At 46.5% G+C, this 16,751-nt stretch overlaps 2 protein-coding genes across 4 annotated transcripts; both read left to right on the top strand.

Moving 5' to 3' along the window:
* The first annotated feature begins 1,348 nt into the window (after positions 1–1,348).
* Positions 1,349–2,230, top strand: C4H20orf141 (chromosome 4 C20orf141 homolog). Of its 2 annotated transcripts, none has more exons than XM_028878564.2 (3): positions 1,349–1,429; positions 1,648–1,846; positions 1,937–2,230. In XM_028878564.2, exons 2-3 carry the CDS (start codon positions 1,689–1,691, stop codon positions 2,172–2,174), a joined length of 396 nt encoding a protein of 131 aa, XP_028734397.1. In that variant the 5' UTR covers positions 1,349–1,429; positions 1,648–1,688; the 3' UTR covers positions 2,175–2,230. The 2 variants fall into 2 exon arrangements, with proteins under 2 accessions (XP_028734397.1, XP_028734395.1); XM_028878562.2 differs by lacking the exon at positions 1,349–1,429 and adding an exon at positions 1,440–1,531.
* Positions 2,231–2,242: 12 nt separating this feature from the next.
* On the top strand, positions 2,243–3,791 carry Tmem239 (transmembrane protein 239). Of its 2 annotated transcripts, none has more exons than XM_037205218.1 (2): positions 2,243–2,707; positions 2,788–3,791. In XM_037205218.1, exon 2 carries the CDS (start codon positions 2,856–2,858, stop codon positions 3,309–3,311), a length of 456 nt encoding a protein of 151 aa, XP_037061113.1. In that variant the 5' UTR covers positions 2,243–2,707; positions 2,788–2,855; the 3' UTR covers positions 3,312–3,791. The 2 variants fall into 2 exon arrangements, with proteins under 2 accessions (XP_037061113.1, XP_028734394.1); XM_028878561.2 differs by having other exon boundaries at positions 2,247–2,707; positions 2,842–3,791.
* Positions 3,792–16,751: the final 12,960 nt, after the last annotated feature.

A 16,751-nucleotide genomic window follows, 5' to 3' on the forward strand; every position in this document is an offset into this window, starting at 1 on the left:
AAAGACAATTGAGACTTAGACAAAAAAGCAGGATCCTCTGGTGTCTCTATGTCCCTTTAGACAAATCTATATCGGAAACACGGTTCCCAGGCAAACAGAAGCCAGTGGAAGAGCAACTGGTGAATGGTGTGAAGGGCAAATGATACTGGCTCTCCGGTGCCAACTCCATCACACCAAACATGCCAAGGTCACTGGGCCTGGGTCTTTGGAGAGGGCTTCCTGGGGGCAGCTTAATGTCCTTTCTATCACTATCACTCAATCTCTTCTTTTTCTGGGGGTTGTGTTGTCAGTGTCTCCCTTACCCCAACCCCTTCAGTTTTCCTTCAAAGTACAAGTAGTATTTAAACTTATATGTCACTTCTACTCATCTTCATCACCAAACAGTCCATGTACTTAGTAACTCTGTAACCACTCCCCCTTCATAGATTCAGTGGGAATATGTTTATTCTTATTGGATAATTGTAATCAGTAATGGCACCAATCCATTTGTTCCATGTTCATTCCTTAATTTCATTCTTAGGTGGCAGCCTTTAACTTCCCATTTGGAGTGTATTCGAGGCATGGTTGTGCATGCGGCACGGTTGTTTATACGGCATGGTTGTGTATGCCTGCAGTCCCAGCACTCCGGAGGAGGCAGAGACTTACCAAGAGTTAGAGAGCAGCCTGCATCATATGGAAATGTCAAGGCCAGCCTGGAACACACAAACAGACCTTGCTCAGAATAACTTGGGGTCACGATGTTATAGGCCTCTATCTTTTTTTTCTTTTTTTCAATTTCTCTGGGCAGCATCTCATTATATAGTCCAGGCTGGCCTGAAACTCAGTCTTTCTGCCCCAGCCTTCTGAGCACTGAAATTAAGGCATATGCTAGCCATACCCAGCTCTCTGTCTCATTTCTGAAACTGTAACATCTCCTCAAACTGCAGTGTTTAAAACATCCAAGTGCATCTTCCTGCCACCTACAGCCTAACTTGCCTCCTGAAAAAACCTATTGTGCATTTCAGAGTTGCAGGTCTGACTCCTCCACTACCCCTCAGGCCTTACCCCACATTCAGGGAAGAGAACTGGATACAGAAAAACTGAATGACTAAATGACATCTCAGACACACAGCCTGAGGAGATTCCAAGAAGAAGTAGCCTCTCCTCCCTTGGGCAGAAGTCCAAGTAGTCATGCTGTTAGCATGCTTTCCTGACAACCCAGAACCCATGGGAAGTCCCCGGGGCAGAGAATTATTAGCCAAGGCAATAACCAAGGGTGAGTCCCACTTCTCAGAAAACATTGATTTGCTAGCTAAGCCCCACCTAGGCTACTAGTGCTTATGAGGCAAGACAAACTGTTGCCCTGTCCTTAACTCAAGGTCCTCCCTTGGCAATAAGTCACAATGCCCCAGGTGTCCAAGTCCAGAATGGTTGACCCAAGTGGGAGGAGGTGAGGAGGGTTTGGGGAAGACGTGGAGTGGGAGTTGGGGGTGGGGGCATCGACAAAGAGCCGAGTTCCCCATTCTCTGAGCTCACCCTTGCGTGTATACAGGTCCTCCTCCCTCCTGATTCTTAATCTCCTAGCACTAGCTCTTCCTAATACCGCCAAGCCCCAGCTCTGCTTGCCCATGCCCAAAGCCCTTATAGACCCCGTCCTATCCTTCCCAGGGGTGTGGATGTTAGAGAGGGACTGAGCAGGTGAGTGAGCCATGTGTGTCCCCTGGGATGTCAGCCAGGCCCAGCTCCTGGACAGTCTCCTAGGGCTGGGGGCACTCGGAGTGACCATTGGAACAGTCTTCTCGGCAGCTGGCATAGCGCTGCTGCTCCTGCTGCTGTTCAGCTTCCTCGCTTTTGACCTGCTTCACGGGTAAGTGGCAGCAGCCTGCCGGGTAGGTGTCACAAGCGCAGGGACAAATGAGCAGTTGCCTCGAGCTGCCGTTGTCTTCTCTCTCCACAGGCCCTCAGGTCCCACGCCACTACGACATAGACTTCTCCCAATGGGTCAGAGCCAGGGGGCTGGTGAAGGCCCAGGACGGCAGGCAGCTCCCCTCTTCCCAACAGGCATAGTCTCAGGACTGCTCAGTCTCCAGGATGCACTGCTCCTGCTGTTCCTGGGCCTGGGCCTGTTCTTGGGAGGCTCTGGTATACCCTTAGCCCTGCTGGGCCTAGCTTTCTGCCTCCATCCTTGGGACTAAGGGCCCTCCGAAAACTGAATACCTTCTAAAAATACATCAGCCATTCTGCTTTCCCAGGTTTCTTCTCCTCCATCCTGAGCCACCCAAGGGTAAGGCTGTGGGGTATGGGTAGAATACTCCATTGTGTTCAGCTTGAACCTCAAAGGCCTCTAGTTCCACATGGACATTTGAGAACTGGGTCTGAGGCTTAGGGCAACAAGAGAAGGCAGAGAAAACGGTGGATACAGCAACCAACTCCAGCCCTGTAGATGGAAGAAGCCATCAAGGAGGAACAAGAGCTGGGAAGGCTTCCCATAAGCAAAGGGGATGGTAACTGTGAGGCTTGCTGACAGCCTGGAGGGTCCATAAGTGAGGGACTCAAGTGAGTCTGACACTATGCACTAGCTCCTCTCTTAGCCGGGCCCCGCCCCAGCCCAGGTCATAATGGACTCCTCTGAGGATGGTGGGGTAAGTGAGGTTGAGACTGGGACCTGGCTGCCAGGCTGGCCTGGGCACAACAGGAAGCATCATGACTTAAGTGGCTCTACCCAAAGGTAAGTCCTAGACCCCAGTTCAAAAGCCCAGTCCTGCCCGTGCAGGTCTCCTCCTGACCCCTGCAACCCCACCTATCCAGAGGTCCTGGGCATCTCCAGGGCCGCTCCTGCAGCTGGCCTGGCCCTGTCCACAGGTGCACCAACCGTGATGCAGCAGCCACGAGTGGAGACGGATATCATCGGGGCTGGCGAGGGGCCCCAGCGGGCAGTGCCCTGGTCAGCCTGGGTCACCCGCCAGGAGTGGGTGCGCTGGTGGGCATGCCACCTGCCCCGGAGCTGGTCCCAGTGGTGGAACACATCAGGCTGGCGGCAACCACTACAGCGCATGCTATGGGGTCTGGAGGGGACACTCTACCTGCTGCTGGCGCTGATGCTGTGTCATGCACTCTTCACCACTGGCTCCCACCTGCTGAGCTCCCTGTGGCCTGTGGTGGCTGCCATGTGGAGCCACCTGCTGCCAGCTCTCCTGCTGCTGGTTCTCAGTGCCCTGCCTGCTCTGCTCTTCGCTGCCTCCTTCCTGCTGCTCTTCTCCACACTGCTGAGCCTCGTGGGCCTCCTTACCTCCATGACTCACCCAGGCTATGCTCAGGACTTGGACCAATAGAAGGGCAACCCCATCTTACTGCCTGTGTCTGTTGAGCCCTAGACTAGGGCCTGAGCCCTGTGGGGGGGAGGGCAGTGGAGCCTCAACAGACCTCAGACCCCCAATCACAAGTACAGGTGGAGGCCTGGCTTCTGGGCTATCGACCTTAAACCCATGATGGTGTTGGGGACAGGACAAATGGTGTAACCCAGGACAAGAGGTCAAGCCACCGAGAACACCCACATGGATGTGGTAGCATCACTTGGTCTCCCGAGCAGCATCTTTGTGTCACACCACCTCAGCCCTCCCTGCTTCAGGCTTCCTGAGTTTCCACTCACATACCCCTGGACTTGTCACGGATCCTCTCTACTTCCAGGAGGAGCACAGACTCTGGAATGGGCCTTACTGAAAGAAAGATAGAAGGTCCTGGTCCAAAACCCTGGGGACTCACCTCACTCACCTACCAGAAATGGGGTCAATCATCATAGTGAGTTTCGTGTGTGTGTGCGCGCGTGTGCGTGCATGTGTGTGTGTGTGTATGCATACACATATTAGATATTGAATCAAAGGCTTTGTGCATAAGCATATACCCCGCCCCTACATACATATAGAGCCTCCAGATCTATTATGAAAGAATAAGTCCCATTTCAGACACCCACACCTTGGCCAATTCATTATTTTGAACCTCAGTGTTAAGTGGGTCCCATTTTTATTCACGAAATTTTTATGATCCAAAGTCAGTATCTATCAGCAAAATTCTTTGGCTTTTTTGTTTTTGTTTTCATCTTGAGACAGGGTCTCATGAAGCCCATGATGGGAACTCACTAACTGAGGATGACTTTGAGTTTCTGATCCTATTGCCTCTATCTACCTCCAGAGTACTGGGATTAAAACTTGTGCCACCATGCCTGGTTTTATGAAAAGTACTTTGTAAGGCCAAAAAGCAGTTAAGGTATTCTACAAGCTCAAAAGTCCTTTTGATCCAGAAGCTGGATGATGGAGCAAGTTTCTCTAGGAGTCCAGAGAAATCCTGTCATAGAATCTCAGCCCTAAAATAGTTAACCCAGAATGGATGGTGTGGATGAAATGTAAAAGCTGGTGTCATACCACCTCAAAATGGCCAGATAGTAAACTATACCGGTTGTGCAATGCTCGAGGCTGGAGCCTGGTAGTGGGAAATGCTTGCAAAGCTGAGTAGGAAAATAATAGCTCAGGGATTTCCAAAATTGATCAAGCAAGTTGCTGACATCCCAGAAGGTTTTGGAGCATCCATACTTCCTCAGAGTCTGGCCATTTACCTATCTGCTGACCCCTCCAAACAAAACTTTGAGTATCAGTTCCCAAATGAAGTAATAAACATGCTAGATAATTTGCCCACAGCCAGGGCACAGCTAACAGTCTTTATCCACTCCCAACCCCTACCCAGTCCCTGCTGCTTCCCAACTCTTTGTTTTATATCTAACTAAAATCTTTGCTTCAGAAGCTCTAGGCCAAAAAAAAAAAAACTCTTCTGCCACCTAAACATTCATGCACCTCAAATCACGGTTCATTTTGTCTGAAACTTGCCACAGTTTTGGAACGCTGTATGTCGTTGGTTAGACATCTTTAGCTTTGTTGCCTAAACCCCCAACCTAGCCCCTCCTGTTTCTTTGAAGTTCCCCTTGCAATGTGGCCATTGCAAGGGTCAAGGCAAGACATGGCGATGCTGTAGCTTTACGGTTAGCTGAGGATGACCTTGAACTTCTGATCCTCTTGCCCTTACCTCCCAAGGGCTGGGGTTACAGGGATGTGCTACCATGCCTGGTTTATTTGGTACTGATGACCAAACTGAAGGTTTCCTACATCTTAGGTAAGCGCTCTACCAACTGAGCTACATTTCCAGCCCTGACAAGTCTTTCTGAACTTCATTTTCTACATGGGTAAAACAAAGAAAAAGACACTTGCCTTGGGGCATCTAGCTTGCAAGTGCCTGAACTAGCCCCTAATGACACAACACACACACATACACACACACACACACACACACACACACACACACACACACACACACACACGTATGTACACCGTGACTATTATGTCAGGATCAGATAGCCACTCACCAGTGCCAAGGCCAGGCTGTTTGAGTCCTAGGTCACTCTAGCAGGCTACTAAGGAGAAATCCATGCTAGAGGTGAAGCCAAGGTCTAGTTGATGTCCTAAGTCAAATGTGTCTAGATGTCTACAGGGCTGAGACTTCAGAGTTGTCTGTGGTTGAAATAGAGACTAAGATGCCTAGCCTGGATCTTTTACTAATTTAGCTATGCTTCATTGACAAGGGACATCACTCCAGAGACCTGGGACCATTCTAATTAAGGGGAGGGGAGGTTTTATCCAAGACCATATGCACAGGATAGCAGGGGACATAATGTAGGTGAGAACAAGAAAGGCCTTTCCCCTCTCCTCCTATCAAAATACATCTTCCACCCTCTTGACCTGCTGGTATGGGGCAGGGTGAAACAGTGAAACTAGAAAGCAGATGGGCAATCCTTATAAATCAGGGGTGCTCGTATCCTAGAAATGCAAATGAATTCTCACAGAGGTCCTCAGAGGGTCTTACTGTTCAAAACGTGGTCTCAGGAAGAGCAGTATAGTCATCCCTTAGCTCTTTAGATGAATACTCTGTGGGGGCTGGAGAGATGGCTCAGCAGTCAAGAACACTTGCTGCTCTTGCAAGAGGATTCTGGTTCAGTCCCCCAAACCCGCATGTCAGCTCACAATCATCTGTAACTTCAATTGCAGGGGCTCTGATGCCCCCCTCTCTTCTGAGGGCACCAAGCACTCATGTGGTGCAGATACATGCAAGCACTCATACATGCGCATAAAATAAAACTTGAAAGTGAAAAGTAGACTCTCAGGGGCTAAGAATGTAGCTTATTTGGCAGTGTCTGCCCAGCAATCAGCCTCGATCCCCAGTACCACAGAAGCCTGGATGGTAGTTTTTGACTTGGGAGATGAACTCAGGAGGAACAAAAGTTCGAGGCCACCCTCAGCTACATATCAAGTTTGAGGCCAGGCTGGATTACATGAGATGATGTCTAAAAAGAAAGAAAGAAACAAACAAAAACAAACAAAACTCAAAACATATTTTACAGCTCCACCTTAGACCTGCTGAGCTAGGTCCTGCATTTAAAGACTCGAAGGTGACAAGTGTTTGAGAGACACGGCACTGGACATGTGGCTGAGGATTTGACTGCACTGTTGATGGGGGCAAGGAGATGGGAAGGGTAAAGCATGGAGAGGAAGGCAGCAGTTAGAAGGGGCAGAAGCTACCAGATCAGTCATGAGATCTTAATATAAAATACAGTTCTCATTGCACACATTTAAACTGCATAGTGGCACAATATTGCTTTTTGCAAGAAACAATGGCATGGATGACTAGGGTCGAGAAGCAGAATGGCATGGATGACTAGGGTCGAGCAGAATGGCATGCATGACTAGGGTCAAGCAGAATGGCATGCATGACTAGGGTCAAGCAGAATGCATGCATGACTAGCAGCAGGCAAATGGGAGTGGGCTACAGTGTGAGACACCTTGCAGAAAAGAAAAAGTTTCAACATAATTCCTGAAAATCCTTTAATGTATACAAAGCCATCCACTTACAGTTTAAAAGATCTTAAAATACAACCTAATGGAGAATGGAAACACTTGAGTCAAAGTGTCCTAAGCCTTTCCAGTTGGGCAAAGAGGAAAGAGGTGTCCTAACTGACGTGATGGGTGAATATTTTTGCCTGCCCTTCCTCACCTCATCCACAGTTTTTTTTTTCGATGGGGTTGGAGTAAAGGGGCTGGGTTCCACCAATGGTTTTCATAAAAAACAAAACAAAACAAAACAAAACAAAAAAACGGTCAGGTATGGCTTAGTTGATTCCCACCAACACCGTATCTTGATGCTGAGTAGCACTATCAGTATATGGTACCAATATGATACTAAGGTGTGTGTGTGTGTGTGTGTGTGTTGTGTGTGTGTGTGTGTGTGTCCAATATGACCTTTCTCTCTCTGTCTCATGGTACAGGGAGAAAAGAGGAACAGCCTGGACCTAGAAGGACCTTTAAAGATGATTAAAGGGGAATGCATGTATCTTGGTACTCATTGATGAGCATGCCTGGCTGAGTGGGACAGGCAGGAAAGGGGTCCCTAGAATCAGGAAGACAGGCAACGCCTGGGATACTTTCCAGGCTCAGTGTGGTAAGACTAGACTCGAGAGAGTGTACTCAAGGGTGACTGGCCTTTGGCCAAATTGAAGAGCGAGAAAGCCCGGCATCCTGGTCCAGGAGGCGACCTGAGCAGTGACAGAAGAAAGCCCAGAATCAAGGACCTACCATGGTATTCACGCTTGGCTGTACCAAATGGCAGGGGCAAGGGGGAGATCGCTAGCGCAGGAGTGTGTCTGTATTGCTTGGGGGACACCTAGTCTAGGTGGTGTCCTCTGGAAATCCTGTCTGGCTAAGTGGAGAGGAGTAGTGAGGGCAGCTGACAAGCCTTGAGGTGGACTGATGTGGAGAGGGTGGACAAGGGCCTGACACTCATAAGAAAATTCCAAGCCCAGCCTAGGACATGAAGGCCATTAGCATCCACAAGGAGAAGGAGTGATAGCTGTCCTGGACCAGAGAGAGCCCAAAATTCCAGCATGGGGAAACTGGTGTTCAATGTAGCAATGCTCCTCCTCACCCAGGCAAAAATCTGTGGTTCTGGTTGTGAAAGGTTGGCCTTGGCTAGGGTCGCCCAGGGGAGTGGGATTCCACAGGCTTGGATGCCAGTCTTAGGGTGAGTGGGGTGAAACTTTGGGGACATGGAGAAATAGCAGGTCTACCATCACCAGATGCCAGCTTTATTGCCTCCTTGCCTACTTTCCTAAATCTCCAGCTTGCCTAACCCAGAAAGAGAAAACCAAGGCTTGGAGGGCTCAGCTGATGAAAATCCTGTGAGGGCCAGCTGCCTTTGGTGAGAATCTGGACACAATTAACTGTGGAAAACATCTTTTTCAGCTGAGTCAACATTTCCATTTATATTTTGTAATGAAACCTTTGCTTTCTTTATACTGATAACTCACCTTTCAAGTCTTTTCCATCTTAAAAGTTAAAAAAAAATTAGACCAGAAATGTGGCTCAGTGGTAGAGCCTGGCTGACATGTGTGATGTCCAGGGTTTGGTTCCTGGAACTGCAATAAAATAGTTTAAACAGAGATTCATTAACATCTGTTATTTCTACCATATTTTCTTCTGTGTCTTCAAATGTCAGACCCCCAAATAAAATAGATGTTGGTGTGCGCATCGATAGTTCACACTGTATGTCTGCATGCTCAGAGGCCACAGGATAAGCCTCAGGAACACCATCTACATCCTCTGAGACTCAGCAATTAGGCTGGAATGGCCCCAGGGGTCTGCCTGTCTCGTCTTCGCCAGCACTGGATTCAAGTGTGTACCACAATACTTAGAGCACTTATGTGAGTTCTGGGAATCAAACTCTGAACCTCGTGCTTGCAAGACAAGCACGTCACCCACTGAACTATCCTCCCAGCCCAATAGTCCACTTTTTAAAATAACCGAGTAGCATTCTAATGAGTGGTATACCCAATTTATCAATCCACCCCGTTGATAGATGGACATGAGTCATTTTCAGCATTTGAAATTGCGATTATGAAGTCTTCTTATGAACATGTTTTCATTTTGTGTGGGTAAACACTTAAAGATGAAATGGTCAGATCATACAGAACAATCTTTTCTGCATCAGCCATTCCAGCAGTAAATGGTGTTACCTCATTATGGTTTGTATTTGCATCTTTCCTCGTGGCTGAAGATGTTGAACATCTTTTGACGCGTTTATTTACAATCTATCTTCTTCCCTTAGGTGTTCAAACTGTTTGCATTCCCTTAAATTTACTGGGCTTTAAGAGTTATTTATTCTATACCAGAAATAGGGTGTTTCTTATTCTAGATAGTATGATTTGTAAAGACATTCTCCCAGGCTACAGCTTGCCATCTTTAAACAGCTCTAGGAGAACAGAAGCTTTACATTTTAATGAAATACAACTACAATGAACTGTACTGGTGAATTGTCATGTGTTGATTGAGCTCACCAAGAAGCTGGCTCTGGAAGCAGATTCCCCACACCCATTTCAGAAAAAGCATGTTTGTATCAAAGTGTCTTCCAATCTCCCCTTGTCTGAGGGTGGACTAGCCTCTAATTTCTGTGACAGGGTGGGGAGAGAACTGCCAAACCCACCATTGTGTCTACTCCACATCAAGGTGGCCTGGACTATGGGTGTCCCCCAAAATGCCAGTGTGGGAAATAGGGTGCTCAGTGTAGCAAGACACACCCCCTGGTGGGATGTGTGGCTCTGGCCCTGAAAGGTAGCCTTGGCTAGGGTCCCCCAGGGGATTGGGATTCTGTCTAGAAGGCAAGCTATTTAACAGAGGTTACTAATGTTTATCCATGACAGAAGTGCCCACAGCAGGAAAAGAACTCACAAATTCAGTCACGGGAAGTTCATTTATGGAGAGAAAGTTCAGTTGGGATTCCAATGGACTGCCTCAGCTTCCCCAGTTGGTTGCTGCTGGATGTTGGGCCTGACTTGATGACATTATCTGTTGCTATGTCTTTTACTTGGACACCCACCCAAGGAGACACTGCTCCCCCGGGATTCTCTCTATTGGGAATGCCAGCTGGCTGCCCTGAGAAGGCTTCCCCAGTACATTTCTGCTGGATGTTCTGAGCACCCAATTTGATATTTAGCTTTCACTTGCTCTCCACCCCCGCCCCTCCAGACAGGGTCTCTCTGTTTAGTCCTGATGACCTGAAACTCACAGGTGTTATGTAGAACCAGGCTGGCCTCAAACTCACAGAGATCCTCCTGCCTTTGCTTACCAAGTGCTGAGACTAAAGACATGTTGCCTGGGTTAGCTATTTCTTGTTACTTATTCTTTTAAATTACTTTTTATTTATGTGTAGGAGTGTTTTGCCTGCATGTATGTCCGTACACGTGTGCTTTTCTTGTGTCCACAAAAGCCAAAAGAGGGCATGAGATCCCTTGGAACTAGAGGCACAGACAGTTGTGAGCCACCCTGTGGGTGCTGGAAACCAAACACAGAACCTCTAGAGGAGCAGCCAGTGCTCTTAAGCACTGAGCACCTCTCCAGCCTGCTACTTATACTTTTTTTTTTATTTTACAATACTATTCAGTTCTACATAATAGCCACAGATTCCCTTGTTCTCTCCCTTCCTGCCCCCTCCCCTTCCCCCCAGCACACCCCCCATTGCCACCTCCTCCAGATCAAGGTCTCCCCCGAAGACTGGGATCGACCTGATAGACTCAGTCCAGGCAGGTCCAGTCCCCTCCTCCCAGATTGAGCCAAGCGTCCCTGCATAAGTCCCAGGTTTCAAACAGCTAACTCATGCAACGAGCCCAGGACCTGGTACCACTGCCTAGTTGCCTCCCAAACAGATCAAGCCAATCGACTGTCTCACCTATTCAGAGGGCCTGATCCCGTTGGGGGCCCCTCAGCCTTTGGTTCATAGTTCATGTGTTTCCATTCATTTGGTTATTTGTCCCTGTGCTTTATCCAACCTTGGTTTCAACAATTCTCGCTCATATAAATCCTCCTCTTTCTCACTAATTAGACTCCAGGCTACCAGCTAGCTGGATTCTCATCCAGATTCCTCAGTCCTTGGATGGGATTTATGGCACAACTATTAGGGTGTTTGGCCATCCCATCACCAGAGTAGGTCAGTCCCGGCTGTCTCTCGACCATTGCCAGCAGTCTTTTGTGGGTGTATCTTTGTGGATTTCTGTGGGCCTCTTTAACTCTTTGTTTCTTCCTTTTCTCATGTGGTCTTCATTTACCATGGTCTCCTATTCCTTGTTCTCTCTCTCTTTTCTTGATCCAGCTAGGATCTCCCACTCTCTTTCCCTCGACCCTCGCCCTTCATTGCTCCCACTCATGTCCAGGCTGTTCATGTAGATCTCATCCATTTCTCTGTGTCTTTCTTGAGGGTGATCTGGCTGCGACATCTGTCACCCCATTGATCGCCAGGGTTGATTCGGCTGATCTGGCTGGCTAGGCGGGTGTCCCCCTTCCTCCCTCACTGCTCCATGTGCGTCCCTCCCGAAGCTGGACGTCGAAGAGGACGACCTTCCCCGAATAGAGGAGGACCGGTCTTCGGTCAAGGGTATACGAGTAGCTGCGCTCCCCTACTAGAACCTCCAAACAAGCTCTCAAGGTCTACTTATCCTTTTACTTTGGTTTACTATTAGAGTAATAAACTGCCACTCAAAATTGAAAATATAGTTATCACAGGTCATTCTCTGAACCATACGGCACAACAGCATATTAAAATGTTATTTTATGGGCTGGGCATGATGGCATTTGCCTTTAGTCCCAGCACTCGGGCAAGCAGATCTCTGTGAGTTTGAGGCCAGCCTGGTCTACACAGTGAGTTTCAGGACAGGTAGGACTACATAGACAAACAAAAGTAAGAAAAAGAAAGTTATAGATTTTGCTTTGGGTGTTATAACTAGAACATATTGCCCAACAATAGGCTACAGCTATTTTCCTCTAACTTTGTAGTTTTAAATTTTACATTTTGGGTTATAGCTATTTCAAACTAATATTTATGTTGTATGAATTACAAATTGAAATGCATTTTCCTAAGATGACTATGCAGTGATTTCTCCACTTTTTAAGTCTATCCTCTACTAACTTGCCTTTATGTCTGAGTAGCACCTATGTGCCTGGTATCCATAGAGGCCAGAAGAAGTAATCCCTGGAAGTGGAGTTACAGATGGTTGTGAGCCACCATGTGGGTGCTGGGAACTGAACCCAGATGCTCTGGAAGAACAGTCAGTGCTCTAAACCTCTAAACCATTTCTCCAGCCCATATTTCTGTGGCTCTTTCTAGACTTAAAAGAATTATTTATGTGCATTGGTGTTTTGCCAGGTCTGTGTGAGGATGTTGGATCCTCTGGAACTGGAGTTACAGTTGTGAGCTGCCATGTGGTTGCTGGGAATTGAACCTGGGTCCTCTGGAAGAGCAACCATTGCTCTTAACCACTAGCTATCTCTCCATCCCTCTAGACTCTACAGACTTGTGCCTGTCTCTGTGCCAGTATCACACCCTCTGAATGTAGTTTTATTAAAATTTTGTTAGCTAGCTACTCTCGATCTTTTGTTTCATATAAAGTTTTAGTATTACTTTGCTAACTTTTGCAAAATTGTTTGCAGTTTGGCTATGATTATACAGAATATCTAGATCAATTTGAAGAAACCGTCATTTTAAAAAGGTGGTTTTGTTGTTTTTGTTTTGGTTTTTTGGTTTTTCAAGATGGGGTTACTCTGTAACAGCCCTGACTATCCTGGAACTTGCTTTGTAGACTAAACTGGCCTCAAAATCACAGGAATCCTCCTGCCTCTGCCTCCGAGTGCTGGGATTAAAAGTGTGCACCACCACTTCCAGTTTTAAAAAATTTAATTTTATTTAGTGTGTGTCCATGGATGTGGAGGCCAGAGCACAACTTGTGGAAATCTCTTTTTCCCTTTCACCACTGTAAGGTCTCAGGCTGTCCAAATATCCAGAAATGAGCTCAGCCTGGACTACAGGAGGGTTTCTGACAGTTAGATTAAAAACCAGCATCCCTCAGGAACTCGTGAAGCCGGTTCCTGTCTACTGAAAGGAGTCATTTCCCTTCCCTCTGGCAGAAGGGGCATATGGTTCCACGGACACACATCTATAGCTGCATATCGAAGCCCATGCCAGCCTCCAGCCCCCCTCAGTCCCTAGTTACAAGTACTTGTCATACATTCCAAAGCTCCCAACACCAGCCTCCTGCCCCGCCCCCAGCTGCTCAACCCCTTATAACTGGGTTCTCTACTCTCCCCGCACTTACTCTCTGGCCAGTCTTAGCACACTCTCCATCAGCGTGCCTTCTTCCCTGTGCTCTAGTCTGTCTTGCTAGCTCCACTATTTCTCCCACTCTCCTGCTTCCCTAGCCCTGGCCACGTCCAGTCGGCCTCCCCTCTCTGCTCTGAAATCTTCCAGATGCCTCTGGCTGTTCTCTCATAACCATGTCATGGCGTGGTCATGTCAGCCGTTTCCTTTACACCCCGCACCCCAAGACAGCCATATTGGTTCCAGACACTGGCAAGCACCTGTACCTACTGAGCCATCTTACTGACCCCAAAATATATATTTTTTGAGACAAAGTCTTCCTATGTGCACAGTAACTAACTTGTTAAATTCACTTAATACTTAGCGGATTTCATTTAAAAATAAATTTCCATTAGATTTGTTACACAGATAATCCTGCTATCTGCCAGGAAGTCTTCCTGCTGTCCAATCTCTATGGTTTTTATTTAGATCTCTTGTGTAGTGGCTAGGACTTCCAGTATAACACTGAACAGAAACAGTGAAAGTGAGTATATTTCTTTCTGATTTGGGGAGAAAGTTTTCAGTTTCTTTCATCAGTATGATGTTAACATCAGCATGATGTTAAGTTTTTGGTTTTCTTACTTTTAAATTTTATGTGTAAGGGTATTTTGCCTGTGCATATCTGTGCACCATGTGTGCGCCTGGTACCCTGGGACTGGAATTATAGCTGGTTGTTGAGTAACCACGTGGGTGCTGGGAATCAAACCCAAGTCCCCTGAGAGCAGCCAGTGCTCTTAACCATTGAGCCACCTCTCCAGCCTTCATTTTGCTATCTTTTATCCATTCATGGTCTAGAAATAAAATGTCTTAACTGGATAAAGGCCAGTCATCAAAAACCTAGAGTAACTTAAACTATGTTTAATGGTGAAAATTAGAGACAATTCCTTCTAGATAGAGATTCGGGTAAGCAGGGCTGGGAACGATGCTTACCATGCAAGCCCTTGAATCTAGGCCTCCAGTACCTAATGTAAGCCAGGCATGGTGGACCACATCTGGACTCCCAGCATGAGGTTGGGGTGCAAGGGAGGAGGGCAGAGACAAGAGAACCCTGAAGCTGCAATGGAGGGGAGCCAGTGAGCTAATCAGTGAGCTCCAGATTTAGTGAGAGTCCCTGTCTCAAAAAAGAAAACAATAGAGAGCCGGGTGGTGGTAGCACACACCCAGCACTCAGGAGGCAGAGCCAGATGGATCTCTGTGAGTTTGAGGCCAGCCTGGGCTACAGAGTGAGTTCCAGGAAAGGCGCAAAGCTACACAGAGAAACCCAGTCTCAAAATAAATAAGTAGAAAATAAAAAAAAAAAAATTAGAGGAAGACACCCAATGTTGACCTCTGACCCCCAAATGCATGTACACAAGTGCCTGTGCACCTACATACACAACTTTTCTTATTAAAGAAAAAATCCAGTCATAGGGAACTAAAACAACTCCATATCCATTGTCTCTGAATCCTTGCTTGTGTAAGCTAAGGACCACACATGGAAGTTTGAGCTAGTCTCGTGGGTGTGATTCCTTTGTCTTACAACTATTTTACAAGTACACAATCTCCAACATCAATTTAAAAATTGGAATGGTTTTTAAATCCTATTCATTTGGTTGAGTGAAAAGGCCCGATTAAAAGAACGCCTATCAAATGACTCTATTTATATAAAAATCCTAGCAGATTGGTATTAATGGTTGCTTGGGGACTAAAGTAGTGAAATATAAGGAAGCTGTAGGCAGGGAAAAGAGGGAGAAAGTATAAAATAATTTGGTTATCCTGATGGTGACAATGATCTCACAGATACACTTACCAAACTGTGTGCTTTAAATGCCTTAGTCACATACAATATTTTAACAACATCTATTTTCTTGTGATGAGAAAGGACACACTTTCGCTATTGTATGTCTGGATGCATTTCAACATGATGGTGTACATACACGCCCCACAAGAACAGGCAGCTACCCGCTTTTGTTGGAAAACTTTCAGTTCATCAAATTCTCTAGGGGAAAAAAATCTAGTCGTTTTACTTTTCGTAAAAGAACTTTAGGTTTAGTTCAGTTCTCAGCACTGACACCAGTCAGTTCACAAACTGCCTCTAACTCCAGGCGATCTGACACCTCTCAGACCTCGTCTTGCACACACACACACACACACACACACACACACAACACACCATGCACACTCTGGGTCATGGAAGCAGACCGGGTGGGGGGGAGGGGGGGTAAAAGGACTTGCTGCATAAGCCTGACAACCTGAGTTCAATCCTTGGATCCCACATAAAGGTGAAAGAACTCCACAAAGTTGTCCTCTGAACTCCACGTGTGCTGTAGCACACCACTCCCCTTCATCTCTCTCTCTCTCTCTCTCTCTCTCACACACACACCCCTACTTAAGCAGTCCTTTCCCCACAGAGATAAAAGCTGACACACTAGCGAATACACAGCGTGTCCTGCTTTCAGTGGTTTCTTCGAATGGAATACTGGACCTATCCTTTAAAACTGAGCGAGGCAGTGTGAATCAATGGTTTGGAAGACAATGAAAATTGAGTTCCGTCCTGATTAGCCAATAGTGGGTCTTTATATTGGGGTAACTTAAGTTTTTGATCATTTTTATACCTCAAAACAAAGTCCAGGAAATAAAACTGAAATGTAAGTGATGGCATGTGTAAGGCTATTCCTTAACTTTTTCAATTGTATGAGAATGAAAAATAAAATCTCTTTATCCTCTCTTTAGGATAGATTTTAAAGTGCATCTATCTTATTTCAGGAAACTTTAAAGGGATGCAAGATAATTTAAAAAAAAAAAAAAAAAAAAAAAACGGTTGGGGCTTGGAAAGCCAGAGTAAAATGGGGTAGAAATTAGAACATAAGAAGAATGCAGACAATATTAAGCATACCTGTCTTGAGGTGGCTTATAGAGTGTAAGTTCTAGAATTGGGAATTCTCAAGTTCAGAATTCAAGGAACAAGTAGAAAAAGCTGAGGAGAGCTGAGGAGGGCAGGTGATGCAAAACCCTGGAGAATGGGATGGCCAGCAACAGGGAAGGCCCATGAAGCTGGAAAACTCAGTGTTTTCCTGGCAATCAATGTAGGTGCAGTTTTCTCCAGCAACACTAGACAACCAAAGATACAGAAGTCTCTGAAGGAAATGCAGAAAGTGACCAGGGACTGGATAAACTGCAGCTAGAGAAGGCTGCTCTACCAATTAAGTTTCCAATGATGAACAGGAAAAAATCCATTTCTGCAAGGAAAATTGTCATAATTCTTATCTCTATAAAAACAAACCAAAAAAGCTTTTCATTTGTGTCTCCCTTTAATCTTGTTCATAAGAAAGGGAATTCATACATTTGTCTCAGGCACTGTGTTGGTGCCTCTGCAGTCTCCTGGCTCCTCCAAACGGTTTTATTAACTCCTGTTGTCTGTGACCATTTCCTTAGCACCAGCCTATGTTAACCCCATCGTTTACTAACCTACCAGATTGTTAACCAAGTCAACATCTTTCTGTTAACCAAGTCAACATCTT

This window comes from Peromyscus leucopus, chromosome 4, assembly GCF_004664715.2.
Source record: "Peromyscus leucopus breed LL Stock chromosome 4, UCI_PerLeu_2.1, whole genome shotgun sequence".
Taxonomy (NCBI): Eukaryota; Metazoa; Chordata; class Mammalia; order Rodentia; family Cricetidae; genus Peromyscus; species Peromyscus leucopus.

Bases quoted from the DNA above. Each gene is read 5' to 3' on its own strand.
- C4H20orf141 (XM_028878564.2), top strand. From the start codon at position 1,689: ATGTGTGTCCCCTGGGATGTCAGCCAGGCCCAGCTCCTGGACAGTCTC. The intron at 1,847-1,936 runs GTAAGTGGCAGC...CTCTCTCCACAG, and splicing joins GCTTTTGACCTGCTTCACGG to GCCCTCAGGTCCCACGCCAC.
- Tmem239 (XM_037205218.1), top strand. From the start codon at position 2,856: ATGCAGCAGCCACGAGTGGAGACGGATATCATCGGGGCTGGCGAGGGG.